The sequence below is a fragment of the Tyto alba genome, unplaced genomic scaffold (assembly GCF_018691265.1).
Source record: "Tyto alba isolate M040663 unplaced genomic scaffold, T.alba_DEE_v4.0 Super-Scaffold_6, whole genome shotgun sequence".
Taxonomy (NCBI): Eukaryota; Metazoa; Chordata; class Aves; order Strigiformes; family Tytonidae; genus Tyto; species Tyto alba.
The window spans coordinates 29,161,443-29,177,137 of record NW_024881327.1 but is presented as its reverse complement, the minus strand read 5'-3'; the positions used below and the strand labels follow the sequence as shown (position 1 = coordinate 29,177,137).

At 34.9% G+C, this 15,695-nt stretch overlaps 1 protein-coding gene across 5 annotated transcripts in view; it reads right to left on the bottom strand.

Annotated features, from left to right (window-relative positions):
* The window catches only part of ATP8A1 (ATPase phospholipid transporting 8A1), a 122,445-nt gene that overhangs the window by 65,583 nt on the left and 41,167 nt on the right, over nucleotides 1–15,695 (bottom strand). For 4 of the 5 annotated variants that reach the window (XM_032999087.2, XM_032999088.2, XM_032999090.2 and 1 more), the window contains 7 exons: nucleotides 14,980–15,057; nucleotides 14,199–14,287; nucleotides 12,137–12,181; nucleotides 9,428–9,500; nucleotides 7,215–7,320; nucleotides 5,886–5,968; nucleotides 5,671–5,720 (listed from right to left, as the gene is read on the bottom strand). In XM_032999087.2, the coding sequence (XP_032854978.1) occupies nucleotides 5,671–5,720; nucleotides 5,886–5,968; nucleotides 7,215–7,320; nucleotides 9,428–9,500; nucleotides 12,137–12,181; nucleotides 14,199–14,287; nucleotides 14,980–15,057 (524 nt within the window). The remainder of the gene's footprint in view (nucleotides 1–5,670; nucleotides 5,721–5,885; nucleotides 5,969–7,214; nucleotides 7,321–9,427; nucleotides 9,501–12,136; nucleotides 12,182–14,198; nucleotides 14,288–14,979; nucleotides 15,058–15,695) is intronic. The other variant, XM_032999089.2, reaches the window with a different exon arrangement.

The window sequence follows — 15,695 nt, the reverse complement described above, 5'->3', positions numbered from 1 at the left end:
ACAGTCATTAATGAGATCTAAGTATTTTTTCTTTTTGTCCTCATGACCGAGGTAGGAACTGGAAGAAAGCATAGAGAAGACTCTTTGCTTTCTGTCTTCTCTTTGAGATCCTCCAACAAGCATACTTTAGATTCAAGATCATGTCCAGCCAAAATGTGTATTTATACAATAACTCTTTCAAACACTAACTTTTTAAATAAATTCACAGAAACTATTCAGGGAACAAAACACATTTGACACACAACAGTTCACAGTAAAATACACAAAAGAGATGGAAGTAAATAGGCCTTTCACAATTCTGGTTCCTGTTGGAATAGAATCCCATTTATACATCATCAAATAACATTATTGTATGAATGGTTCCTGAAGTTCAGACTGCCATGGAAAACTTCCTATACATGGAATGTATGGAGATAGGTGAAGGAAAGAGTTTTATAATTACTAGTGAAGTAAGTGACTGAATAGCATCTTCAAGAAAGTATTTTCCTACTCCACTTGTGCATGTGCTTTGCTTCAAGTACAGACATCTGAACAGAAATATTAAATCACATTTTTACCATGAATATTGCACAAGAGAGCATAAAAAGGAATTAACTCCTGCAACTCTTTGTCCATTTCATCTCTAATCTAAAAAACCTCAGAGAAGCAGAATGCCAAAAATGCTTAGACAGTGTTCGGTTAGGGATCTGCTTAGACAACAGCAGAGAAATTCAGATCATCTAAACTGCAGTTAAGTTGCCTAAAATAAAAGCAAGTCTCAGATCCACTCTGATTCCTGGCAAGACTATCATCTAGCCTACTGCTACTTAAATACATTACACTTGGCCTGAGTCTTCAGTTAAGGAACTGTGGAGGAATTACAGTAATTTACGGTTTGTATAAACAAAAATTTGATATATATGCCCTTGACAGGTAAAAACTCAGTAGTTTTGTACTTGTCTTGCAATACTAGAAGATTGCAATCCTAAAGTTCTGCATACAGCTGACGATCAACCTATTGAAGATGTATCAGAGAACAACCAGTGTTTTCCTGTAGCATTCTGAAACTTTAGCTATGAAGACAGATCTTGAATCTTGACTGACATACAATTTCTTAGTAGAAGTGCAATAAAGCTAATGAGCAGGACTTACTGTCAAGGACTTTTAACTTTTTATGAGCCTTTTCATTGCAGTGACAGTTTTATTTCCTTTTCCTGCTGAAATACAGAAAACCACAAAATTGCACTACTACAAATAACTGTCAGTGTGAGACCATTTTTTTGGTTTGTTTTCTTCACCATAGAAGTGATGTGAGCAGCCATAAAGGTGACCTGGTTATAAGGCAGAAAAATACTGAACAGAAGATGTCTGCTGAAATACTGACAGAGAAAATGCCTGCCAGCCTGGGAACTGCCAGCCTAGGAACTAGGCTTGGGAATCAGAAACATCCCTGAGAAGCGCAGTCAGCATTTCTGAAGTACAGCTGGGCATCTAGAAACTGGAGACATCCTGAGATAACATCAAGAAGCGCCAAACATGGAACTGTATTTGCAACTTAATGGCTGGAAAGGTGAAAAATCTGGAAAAGGGAGAAAACATCCTGAGAAAGTAGGAATCAGCTACTACTATTGGTTGTTCTGGCTGAAAGGACAGGAAAACAGTCTGGAAAAATAAAAATTGGTTTGAGAGAAAAGAAAACACCATCATCTATTGTCTGTCCCTGATGAAAAACAGAAATTAGCATCTACTGACTGCTCCAGGTGGTGTTGTCCGACACCCCCTTACGTCTCTGCCATATAAAAGCAACTTGCTTTTACCAACCACGGAGCATCTCTTTCTGGGAACCACCCTTGCATAAATTTTTCTCTGAGATCCCCAGACAAGCTATTGCACCATCATCAGGAACACCTGGCTGACTCCAGACTCTCACTCTTCAAAGTGAGACTTTGTCCATTATCGACTTTGAGGCCCCATTCGTGAAAGCTGTTTGGTGAGCACTGTACCTCTTCTATTTTGAATTACATATATACATATGTATATATATATATAGACACATACAGGTGGGTGGGTGTGTGCATGCACATATAGGTAACTGATTATATGTGTATTTCTTCACTAGTGATAATTTAGTAGCAATTTGTAATATACAAAAATATATGCTGCTACTACTGATTGCTGCTACTATTAAAATATAAGTGTACTTACTTTATTACTCAGAAGTATACTTGCTCTTGCTTTACTAATAGTAATTTGTAGTAATATGTAATAAAGACATTTAGAAAATAAAAGCCGCTGTCTCCTGTGTGCCATGAAATCCTCCAAACCTACTGCTGTGATCTCCATATACCTTCAGGCCGGGTAAACCTTTGGGTTGTGACAAGGAAGCAGAAGAGTTGGTAATTCCCATGGAGTTGCCACGGAATTACACATGGACAGAAGCATCTTAAGTGGACAGAAACACTTCCTTCAGCCACAAGATTTGCCACGTCCAGAAGCAGCTCTTGATGGGCCTCCTGTTACTTTAAAATCTGTCTCAGATATAAGATGAAAATTTCTTTAGGGTGTAAGCACACAACCACACAGAACAAACACTGCCACAGAGGTTTTGGTACCTCCTCTGTCAGGCACTCATTCTTTTTCTACATTTAGAAATCTCAGTCTTCAGTCACAAAACAGGAGCAATGTATTCTGGACCTCTTTGGATGATGGAGAAGAGATAAGGTCTCAAATGCTCTAGAAGGAGACCTTCTGTCTGCCCAGTACAACAGCCGAGGCAACGTGGATTATTCGTAACACTGATCAGGCAGGGGATAAGTCAAGCTGTTGCTGTATTTCAGGTAAGTACACTGATATTCTACATCAAAAATATTTAGCTTTTAGACAAGAAGCTTTACTCTGTAACTATCACAGATGGCTTCTGCTAGACTGTGGAGGTATGCCCCAGGGATGCAGATGAAAATCAGTCATTAAATAAATAGATGGTACATACTCCAGATACTGAGATATTATTACTACATCTAAACTCAATACTTGCCAGTGAAATTAATTCTCGTGCTAAAAATTCAATTCACTCCTCTAAAAAAACCAAGCATATACAAGTCAAAACATCATTCATTATCACTGCTAGTAATGACACACTGATGCAAGGACTGATGTGCAATTTGTGCACTGATTGTGGGCATCACTTATGCTTAATGAAACAAGGAATCACACACTCAAAATCATGCTTATCCTTGCAACTGGCCCAGGTGAAAAGACAGTGCACGTAGTCAGCACAGGGATGACAGTAAGCATAAGACATTCTATGCTTCTGGATCCTTAACTAACATAGTGCCTTGCTTCCCCCTGCTCTGCAGATACATACCCTAGGAGACGTTTTGGCTCCAAAGAGACAGCTGTGGTTTTTCTATTTGTTACAGTTCCAGGTGACAGAATACAAAAACCGGCACAATACCACACAATTCCTTCCCTGACAGTATGGGAAGTCCTGAACAGCAGAGGGTCTGAACAACTCTTCACTTGATTGAGCTTCAGGAACCACAGCAGTTGTGGCATTTGAGCAGAGTATCTACTGGAGGCAACCTTAGCTTAGCACAAGTTACCAAGATACTATTTGCTCCACAAGGATTAGCACTACATTTTAGGATTGTCAGCTGGTTAAGGATTATCAATTGCTTTCAGTATGCTCACCTGCCAGTTAGACTAAGAGCTACTTCCTCGGTATGAACAAAGTATAATTATCATATTGTGTAAGTCTACTACTTTTCTTTCCACAGGCACAGCTATGATCGCTGTAAAAAGAGAATGCCACAAAAGACAACTCTACGAAGCACTCCTACAGGTTTTACTTCTGTAACACACTTATCCCATGGACTAGCCTATCGAACACTGTTGCACTCTTACTATCAGAAGAGTCTTATCTGGTTTGTTCTGGAAGCTGGCAAGGAATTAGTTTCCACTTTGTTGGGGAAAAACCTGAAACACCTGGAAACTCTTTAACTCGATAGTTTAATTGCTACAGATTACTTCTCTGAAGGTACATGCTCCTACCCATACAGATGGTGTTATGTCTTGGAGCCATAATTTCTCTTGGTGTGGAACAAGGGTGACCTCTAGCGCCTCCAACAAGTCTATTCCAAGCAAAGCTAAATATTAGATCGTAAGAACAAAAACAGCTATAAAAATGGAGTGCTTCATAAAGTTGGGTGATTGGTATCCACCAAAAAACTTAATCCTCCAAAGGTTAAGATTTAAAAGCAATTCTCCTTTCTCCATAAAGTATCACTGTTTAAATTACAATTTTAGACTGATAGAAAAGTTTAAAAAGATCTATTAAATAAAAACAAAAGATCAAACCCAGAAACAATGTAGGAATCCTTCACTGTTACTCCATGTTGTATAAACTTTCACAAATGTCAAGCTAACAACAGTGCACTTTGTGCTACATAGTTGCTAACTTTCTAGAACAGCAAGTGAAAGAAGTTGCTACAGAAAAATGAAACCATGGCATAAATCTGAAAAATTTCAAGTATGTCTTCTACAATATATAAACCCAACATTAATTGCAAGCAGTCATTAAAAGACATTAAAAACTATAAAAATTACTTTCTGTTGCAATATTATTTTTTTTTTTTTTACTGCAGTGATCTTTCTTTATGTTTCACATTATTGTTGCTATTATAACTATAGGCAACTACTTCTCTCATTTCATCCAACCTACACATCTTCAGCCTGTCTCTGCAGTATTCCCTTGGATTTTTATTTTTTCATCTTTTTGCTTCTTTAGCTAAGCTCCAGGGAAACATAATAGCACAGGAAAGAAAACAATGATCACTTTCCGCAGGCACAATTACAAGTAATCATTCTAATAAAAAAAGAGCTTCCTCTACATACAAATCCCTTCCTCATCCTGTGCCAAAATAAGCAATGGGCCTACGCAAACACATGGAACACAGAGGGCATACACGATACAATTTAAACAGATTTACATAACAAGTGAAACTGTATCCAGTTTTTGTATGGGTACCTTTATAATTCCAACAGCTCTGACAGAAAATTTTTAGTGAAAGCAAAGTATGTGATAAACTTAGTTTCCAAGAAAACTAACAGGCCAACACTCCAGTGATGCTGCTCAGAAGAGAATGGGTTTCAGTCTAGAGTATCTAAACAAGTCATAATTATGCAAGTATGTTTAAGGCCAAATGAAAAATTTCATTCTATCAGTCAAGGCAAACATAAGTTATGTATAACGTTTATTTGAATCTTCCCTCTCACCCCCAAATATGAAATTTTTAATAAATCACATAGTGCCAGGGATTTCAGAAATACATTTAAAAGTTCAAATACTTTCCTATACTGTCTTTTCACATAATCTTTTGAAGTTTTGAGATAAAAGGTTTTTTTCAATCTTAGTGCAAAAGCAAAAAATACTAGCCAAAAAAGGAGACAACAGGAAAAAATATATGCCTCTGAAAATGTTCTACAATAAAACCAGAAATGTGATCTTAATTATGTACACTGTTTTGCTTATAGTATATTATGATCACATATTACAGAGATAAAAGCTACATACCCTGCACACTTTGCCTGTACAAATATAAAAAATGCAAGTATTTTTACTCAATAAGAGAAATTCATAAAGTATTTTAGTGTTTTCACAAAAAGATACAAAGTGCACAACATGTTGTTTACCTTGTGAATTCCAGGACATTTAGCAGTTCATATCTCTCTTCGTGCCCCAGCTGAAGAATTAAAAAAAAAAAAAAAAAAGTGTGAGAGTTAATGCAAAAAACTACAAACAAAAGAAGCAAAACCAGCCAAACCACATCTCAATAGATAGGTACTGAAATTATTTAATATAGCAAGTGTAAATACAGCAAATTATACTGCTACTCCAATGTACTTACAGACTCTATGATTACTGAGTCAGGTGTCCTTCCAGTGAATACAAAATGAAGATGCCTTGCTGCTCTGACCAATGCTCCTTCATCTGCAACAAGTCAATTAGTTATTTTGCAGATGTATCAGAAAACTGTTGGTTTACCCAATGCACAGTCCAAGCTTTTCTACTTTTGACTTCCTTTTTCCTTTATAGATTTTTAAGATTAGATGCAGTGCTGGCAAGAACTCTTTGTTTCTCCTGTTAAAAATGATGAAATGAGTTTACAGTTCAGAGGAAATAAGCCCCCAAAGGAACACGCCTCTCAGCTCTGTAACGAGAACATCCTCTTCAAAGCACCTAGGCAAGCATCTTCCCTAGTGGGGCACTGGACAGGGTACCTTTCTTTTTGTGTAAGTTCTGTTTTAGAAGAGAAGAGTGGTAAGTCACTCCTGTAAATAATAGATAACTTAAATGACTACATTCAGGAAACATTTCAAGCAGCAATCCAGCCTCCCGTAGGCATCAGTTCTCTCCAAATGGCTCAGCATGTCAGAATGGAATTTGCTTGCAATGCCCCATAAAACATTGCCATGGCCCAGTTAGCTTTATTTACGGCCCTACCTCTGCCCTTGTCTTCCAATTGTTGAAGGACAGAATTTTGAAATTGCCATCCAGGAGCTGGGGCAGACAGGGAAGACAAAGGCTGGAGACTCTCTGTGCTTTATGTCCTTTCTCTCATCATAACTTGTTACAATACATTAGCTCAGCAGAGCTGAGCATATTTTAATCATTTTGCCTTGCTTCATCATTTCCTGAATAAAAAAATTATGTATGAACCACAGCAGGCTTGAAACAGACCTTTTGCACTATAATCTTTGATCACTCTCTAGTAGAACTTACCACAACTTTTATGCTATTAAAACCATTTCTTTTTCATTTTTGATTACAAACAGTGTCTCTGTTCTAAATCAATACCTGTGGTTACCAAGTACAGAAGAGGTTCACAAGCAAGGACATCGATTTGTCTCCTGATTTGATTTCTATTTGCACTTGAGCAGTTCCTTCAGACTTCCACAGCAATCTGACAGCACCTTAGGAGTGCTGTATGGTTAATCACCCTTTGCCCTTGCATAATCCACAGGACATCCATATGTATTTTCTAAAGCAAATTAGAAAAGTCTAAATCCTTTTTTGACAAAACTGATTTTAGCTGACACCAATTATTCTTTTGAGGGCTGTGTTTTCTTTTTTAATTTTGGAAGATATTTCAAAAAACAATACACTTTGAATAAAATTTCGTTGTTGAGTTGATAGAATACTTCACTCTATGTTCACTCAATTATTTGACTCTCACCTGGAGATGCTGCTTGGTATATAATTTTATCACCTTCTCTTTCTGGAACTGCTGTATGACACACTGCCATCATTGTCAAAAACTCACATATTATAGGTGCGGTTGGCTAAAAAAAAATAAAAATATGTCAGAGTCTGATTAATCAATTAAGCAATAACTAACTGAAATGTAATAATAGATATGGACAAATAATAATCAAGAAAAAATAATTAAACATTTTTCCTCTCTTCTTTAAAAAATATTAACAACTAAACAAAATAGACATTATCTGTACACTAATTTCAACATGCAGAATAAGTGCCTGTTGCTGTACTTTGATATCAAGTATATAGATAGAATTTAGTGGCATTTGATATCATAACAATCAAAAGTAGATAACCAGAAACACAGAATAATTCAAATAAATATTTTATAGGGAAGGCAAGTCTAGATGCTGTATTGAAAGAATTTTATTTTATTCACTGAAGTCTCTTTGGATGTTGTCTTTTTTACTAAAAATATTCCCTTTTCTATTACTTCTGTCTAACACTATATTTGATAACCCTTTTTAAGAACCTTTAGAAAGATCTAGCAACCAAACCTGAAAATCATGTGGAAAATGCTACAAGGTCAGGCAGACAGCTTTTGAAGGAACACATTTAGATGAATATCTTGGGCACATCAGAGTCTACAACCCAAACAATTTTAAATTATTTAGCCGAAAGAGGGGGGAAAAGAGTGTATATAAGCAGAACAGGTGATTGTTTTTGAGGAATACAGTTAAAAACCTTATTAGTACAGTTGAAATTTGTAAAATGAATGAACTGACTCCAGGGTGGTTGTTCCAAAGAAACTCCAGCATCACCCTAAATAAGCTCAAAGCAGTTGCCACCTCAACTGAGTTTTTTTGTAGCACATTTATTGTATTTCAGATTTGTAGCAGAATAAGAATGTGAACAATGAAGATAAAACTACAATTACTCTATAAAGTACAACAATCTCTGAAAACCTAACTTAATTCCATAGTGCAGAAACACTAATGGGAGCAGGTTTCTGTCCTCTTCCACCGAGGGTCCCCAGATCCTCCAAGATGTATTCAGAAGGCTGAATTGCAGACTCTTTTCCAAAGCACTTCAGAACACATTTAATACACACTGGTGAAACCTTTCCTTTGAATGTGTGCCTGAATTTTGAACTTTAAGATGTGTACAAATGCATTTTTATAGCTTGTATGCTCATATTATATATACTTAATACTACCTAATAGAAAACTTTCAAGATACAACCACCTGCACACCAAGGATTCTCTAGACAACAGCAGTAACAGAACAATGCCTCTTCCAAGCAGCCTATGTTAATATCACTGAAAATGACCTGTGCATGTAAGTGTAAGAGCCGCCTCTGCTTTAGATACGCTTGAGAGTTGCACTTGGGTGTCTAGATTTAAGAGTGCCCCATTTGTGGGAACATAATGCTTCACAGTCTGACAGTTACCCTGAAATTATCCTCCCAAGAAGACAAAATTCAAGGAAAGAAACCAGTAGTTTATTTACAATCTTCAAAAAGAAAATAAACAGTTACACTATTTAAGGTACCTGTTCTTGGTTATGACTAGGAAAAAACAGCTCTTACACAAGTGACAAACAGAAAGTGGTAACAATGTTACTGTTCCTTAGTCAAATCATAAACTAAGCTATTATTTTCTGGGTAATGTATTGTCACTTTGGAGCAAACACCAGACTCTAGAACGCCTGCTTAATTTCATCATCTGAACTGATGAGCTAACCCCATGGAAGCATGTACACAAAAACAGCATATATGTTAACTCCTGGCTCTTGTCTAAACCTGGGCACAGAAATACTAAGTCATGTCAGGATAGTAAGTTAACTTGACTGATTATGAAAGCTTTGATGGATGTCATGACATCATCTGAACAGCATAATTGATGTTATAACACCCAGAGAATGAAGAATGTAAGACTATTATATTTCCGACTCATAACATCTGAATCATATCTTTAAAAACAAAAAAAAAAAAAAAAAAAAAAGAAAAAAGGGCTGGATCTAATTAACAAGTATCAGCAACAAACAATTATAAGAGTATTCATAAGTTCATGATGATTTTGTGTAAATACGCAATTTATTTATTTTCCTTCAAGGGACATCATCTTTTGACTTACTGAAAGCAATTGTTTGATTTCACAAAATAATGGTAATTGCTTCTATATAACTTACATGATTGCTTTGAAGATTTTCCAGCAATGATGAATCACTAAATGTTTTTTCTTCTCCATTTTGTGAGCCCTGCCTAGAAATAATTAAGTAGAAAAGAGATCATTGTTAGCATATTCTTAACAATTCATATACAAATCATTCACACTACTGTGCTAAGGTCAAACACAAATTTTGGTTTGTAGCTGTTACAATAAAGGCTGCAATCACATACTGTGAGAAAATGAAGTGAAAAAGGTACTTGGTTCCACATTGCCAAAGTTTATCTCATTTTAAGAAACCTTGATTTATATACACTTAAATCCAGGGAAGTTTCTCTGCTGACTTCAGGTAATGCAGGATGAAGTAAAAATAAACCAACAATGTAAGACTGTGGCTTCTTGGCTTCTGATCTCTAGAATGAGATTACTGAAGAGACTCAGAACAAGATATGCCCAACAAGATTACATTTCTTTGAGAAATTAGCAGTTTTGGAATAGGTTTGCAAATATTTGCAGAAAAGAAGGTCTGGTATCTAAAAGGTGTAAGCAAACTGAGTTCAGACAGGGAAGTCTGCAAAGAGAGGGTTTGTTTTCTATTACTCATGACCAAAAAGGAACCTAGTAGACTGATGGATAAAGAAGAAACTGCAACAGTTGAGAAGCAGGAAGGGAGTGAACAGATGGAAGGTGGAGATGGTTCTGGAGAAATAAAGTTATACATTAACATCTCTCAAATTGCACAGGTCTTCTCGCTGAAGCTGAGAGCTCAAAAATGTAGATACTTCTAGGAAGACTTGTTACTGCAGCTGACTGCTGAGTATTAAGACAATCTAGCTGAGTTTGAATCTCACTGAAATCAAACAGTGATGAAAAGTAAACCAAGTTGGAGGAAAGTATTCTTTTTTCATTTACTTTGGATCTTGCTTTGGTTCACATAATCTTAGAAGAGAGTAAATGCATTTGGTGATTTAAGTTGAAGGATAAGCCACATACATCAAAGGCAGTCTAAAGATTCTCTATGAAAACCAAAAATAAGTTGTTTTAGTCCTGCACTACCATGAAGGAATACAAAATAGCAGTCCCTCCTCTATATAACCACTTAAGGACTACTTATTTAAAACACCTAATATTAAAGTGAGAAATTCAAAGCATCCTCAATGACCAAGACTTATTTTTTTCTTTTAATGAAAAGCAAATAGACCTTGAAGTGCCAAATGTTAACAACTTCAGATATATTAGATTTGTTTAGAGTCTAAGGTTTAAGCTTTGTTTGCTTAAAGCTTTCTGACATAAAGACTTCAACATATTTTCCAGATTCTCAGTGCTAAAAAAAAAATAAAAATATTTGCAGATATATGTTGTGTCGAACTGGAAAGCAATTCTTTGTAATACAAAAAAAAAACCAAAGAAAAGAAAAGTTTTAAAATATTTGGAATTCAGTACATTAGTCATTTTAGAAATGTTACTGTCAAACAGATTCTAATAATTACAATAGATGTACATGCAAAAAATTTTCTTAAGTATCTCATTTCTTAAGTATTTACAATATGTTCATTGCTTATAAAAGGGAAGTGCTTTTTTTTTTTTAGGCTACTATTCAAGCATCAGTTTATCCATTTCAGATGTGCTTATAAATATCTGGATGTGTATTAGTCAAAACCAGTGTTATTTCATAAATTTCTTACAAGGAAGCATGCTCAGTTTCATGTAAGCATTGCATTATTTTAATGAATCCACTCAGGCACAGTTAAGCAAGCACACTTGTACATTTTTTTTTAAGAAACATCTTGCTACTACATCAAATGAGGATATGCAGATCATGTAAGGTTTTGGTGTGTGCATGTGTGCCACTTTTTATGTGTATGTGTGTGTGGGATTTTCCGTGTTTTTTTTTTTTTTTTAAATAAAGATTTATTAATTCTAATCTAGCAAAGCAATTTTTCTCCTTCAAACCTGTCTAAACATAAGATGACAACACCACAGTTTTGTGTGACATACCTTGCTGCAACTTTCAACAAATGCAACAGTGCTAACTTAGAGACTCTAGATGACATGTTTTTTCCTGATCTATCTGAGCTTATATTGAAAGGTATTGAAAATATTTAGTTTAAGAAAGTATGATGAAGTGCAAGGCATCATGCAGATGGAAGCATAAAGGAAGACAGGACTTAGTCTTTCCTGAGGTACCTATTCAGAGGTTAATGTTGGCCCCAAGTGTATTTGGGTGCTTTAATCTCAGTTTCAGTTAAGAACTAGGTAGTGCCAATATTCTAAAACTATCTGTAGGAAGTAAAATATTAACAGTAACTTATTACCTATTTTTCACTCTCAAATATGTACCTTTTCTTCAAACATGTTAAAAATTATTCCTAACCTATTACTAAGTAACAGTAGAAAATTGTGATCAAAATTACTGTAATACCAACTACCTTAATAAACGACAAAACTTTCTTTCCAATGAGCAATTCTGAATTGTACAGGATTGACAGTAGAATTATTGCACTATACTTCAGTGACCCTGTTAGCAATTCTATTCCAGAGTACACAAACTAAAGCCATAAAATTCCGATGGCATAGATTTGTGTTGGAGTCTGTTGGTCTGCATCAATTTGAAACTCAAATAACTTCTGAGTAAAATATCTCACATTTAGCTCTGTTTCTAAAAGTCTCATTGATTTTAAGCTTGAATCTTCAAACACACAGCACATACTAAATGATTTTTAGAGCTTACCAATCATCTGAAGGAACACTATAATCCTCAGGCTCAGGACAATGGCTGCACAAGAAGTAAGGGAAGAATAGAAACAGGGAGAGGAAAAAGAATCACAAAGGCTAAGAAAATTGGATCATGTATAAAAGATTAATTAATGAAATTAAATTACTAAAAAAAGTCTTACAGGTATCTCAACCAAGTATTTTGCTAGCGCCTAGACAACAATAAAATACTGCAAAAATATGATTTTTCTCTTGAGGCTTCATAAACTATAAATGATAATTTCTTTCAGTTGAAAGCTTGTCTATTTACTAATTTATACCAGCAGATATAAAGGTATTTGCCCTTTTTATAAATCTTGCTTTATATTTCAGTAGATCTACATTGTTACAGTATTTCATTAAACAAAAGGTAGTTTTTTAATGATCTGAAGCCATAATAATGCAGCTTGTCAGGCTGAGTTCACAAAATGCTAACAAATAAAGTTAGCACATAAAGGACTCTGCCCTGTGATGACACAAGTCTGAATATCACAAGTTATAACACACTCAGAAAGAGTCACAGGAGACTGAACAGTCACTTTTGCTGTTTTCTGTGTTCTCAACTTCTTATCTGCATTAATACAGAAAGACAGAGTGATTCTGTTCTTAGATTAGCTATGAGAGATGCTGTAACGGCTATCCACTGTAAAAAGAAACTCTGCTTTCTACACAGTGATGCTAATCAGAAAACCAGTCTATGTCTTTTTAAAATGGGGTAGATGGGAGATGGAAAGGATAGGAATTAAAAATCAGATAATTTCTTTCTAAAAAATACATTCATGCCTACATTTCATAGAGCAGAAATTTTAGAATTTGTGCTATACTAACTTCAGATACGATATATAATGAACTGAATATCAAATACTGATTTTAAGTGCCATTATCATTAATGTAATTTTTTTGAATCTTAAAAACTGGTATACAAAGATTTTGAAAATAGCTCAGAACAGTTTCTCTGAAGTTATAAAATTAGTTCATGTAGTTCATGTAGTTGAAATTGAGCCCTATATATATATACACACACATACACACTTTTATATGTATGTATATGAAATATCAAGGTTAGAACTGTACTTTATTACAACTGTTAATTAAAAAAAAAAATCATCAGTATGGTTAATGCATTAAGGATCTAAGTTTTTTCAAAACAGAAAGCCTGGATTAGACTCCTGAAAATTAGGATTTTCAAAGGGATTCAAAAGATAAAGTCACAAAAGCCTAATCATCACCTTTAGCACTAGCCCAACACTTAATTTCATAACCTCTGCCTGATCTCTGCCCAGTCCTAGAGATGTCTAATTTCTGCTACTGAATGCTCCAAGATCGGCCCAGGTCCAGCACCTCACATGCTGGTAAGCCACAGTGACATTTACAATGTAGGTGCTTCTGGTCTATTTATTGCTCTAATGATTTTTTTTCCAAGTAAACAGTCTTAGAAGTTTGAGGCTTTTACAAACTCTGTTGAAGGAGTTGGCTGCAGCTGCTGACAAAGAAATAGTAAAATGCTTTGCTTGCATTTATTTGGAAAGATTTCTTAATAGCGACATTGATATTTGGAGTTATGTCACTATAGCAATATTCATAAAAGCCACCTGGATGGTGGCTGCAGTACTGTAGTTCATGCTACAGTACTGCAGTTCAAATTCTTGTTCATCCTGCATATTATTTAGTGCAAGAGCATGTGCTTTCATAAAATATGAAGGATGGACGATGATATAAATTTTTGCAAGTATGAGGGAAGACTTCTTTTTAGTAACAACTTTAAACAGACTGAGCAAGAGAAAAAACATGCACACTGAAGTTGTGTTACAGCAATAAGCCTCTGGTATCTAAATTTTATTTTTGTTCCTGTCTGTGTGTCACGACTGAAGTGATGATACCTCTCACAAGCCACATTTCATAGTCACAAACTGACTCCTAGTTGTAGATATTGTCATGCATAAGTTTATTTTAACTGTAGTAATAATGCATAGGTACATATGCACAAGCAGAGGAAAAGAAAGGTATACAGATAAAGAAAAGTATATAAAAATACCTACCCATAAGCAACTCCTGCTACAGTACACTTCTTAAATTGCATAACATTGCATGTCAGGGTACCCGTTTTGTCAGAAAATATATATTTGACCTAAATGAACGATAACAGTAATTATACATTAACATTCATCAGTTATTTACATATCTAGTACAATTCATGACTATCTACACACTAAAAATAACTTTCATGAGAAACTTAAGAAATTAAGACAAGAACTGCCGAAGTCAAAAAGAGGGAATGTGTCTGGGAATGTAAGTAACAAACTGCAGAGAGAAAAAATAGCTAGGTTGTGTAAAATGAAACAGACGGGAAGCTAAGATTCAACAGAAGGAATGTATACAGTCACGATTCAGTCCTAGAGAGTACCCACTGTTTCTTCTGAGAAAGGCAGAGTGTATGAAAAAAAATTACATACTGAGGAAGCACACTATCATAGTGTATATACAGAAATTAAATTTTTGTGCCATGGACAGCCTTCATGCTCAGAATTTCTCTGATTTTGTAACTTTAATAATACGTTTCAACCTTCTGCGATTACCACATGCACACTGATACATAAAGCACTGTTTGTTCATTTAATACTGGTTTAAAAAATTAAGTCCCACATATTCCAAAGTGTTTTTAAAAACATCTGACAAAATGTAGAGAATAGAAATAAGCAAGGACTAAGGCAAGAATATAAGTTTTTTGAAATGAATCGTCACATTATTTTAATAATTTGGATTGTAAACCCAGATGAATAATTTCAATACACAGAGTTAGAACCAGTAATGTTTTACTACCTGTCCAAGTTCTTCATTGAGATTGGAAGTACGAGCCATCGCAGCAGTGTCTGTAGGTTCATAGTGCATGTCTATATCCTACAGATAAAAAAAAAAGTATATATGTTTAAAAATTAGTCTTCCATAACCTGCTGCAAGAAATCTAGTACATAAGTAGAAAGGGTAAGTGTAGAAAAGCAGACTGAACATGAATGCAAGTTGTTTACTTATGATTATTTTAACATGGGAAGCCACAGATGCAACCAGATCACTTCTAAGAGTCCCCAGAAAAAATCAGATTTCCTCTTTAAAACAAAATCTGTATGATTCTTTGAGATTTTACTCCAATTATTTCCAGGGATTTGTATTATTGAAAAACTGTTGTACCCATGCACCTAGAATAGATTTAGTAATGAACAGAAATACTACATTATAACACTTAGAGAGAAGTCAGTCTTATCTATTTATATTGTATTCACTACTAGTCATTTAGAACCGCAAGATAAATATACTTTGAGATAAAAACATGAAGATAAATTTAAGAGTACACAATAAAAGTACAGTACATTATAAGTGGTGGGGTTTTGGTTAAGTGGTTGTTTTTTTTTTTTTGGTTGGTTGTTTTTTTTTTAACTTGTTAAAAAAAAACCCCACCCATCAGAGTTTATTTTTAAATACAGTAAAAGATTAAAACATTGTGAAGTATGACAATGTAGTGCAACAGACTGCAGATGACC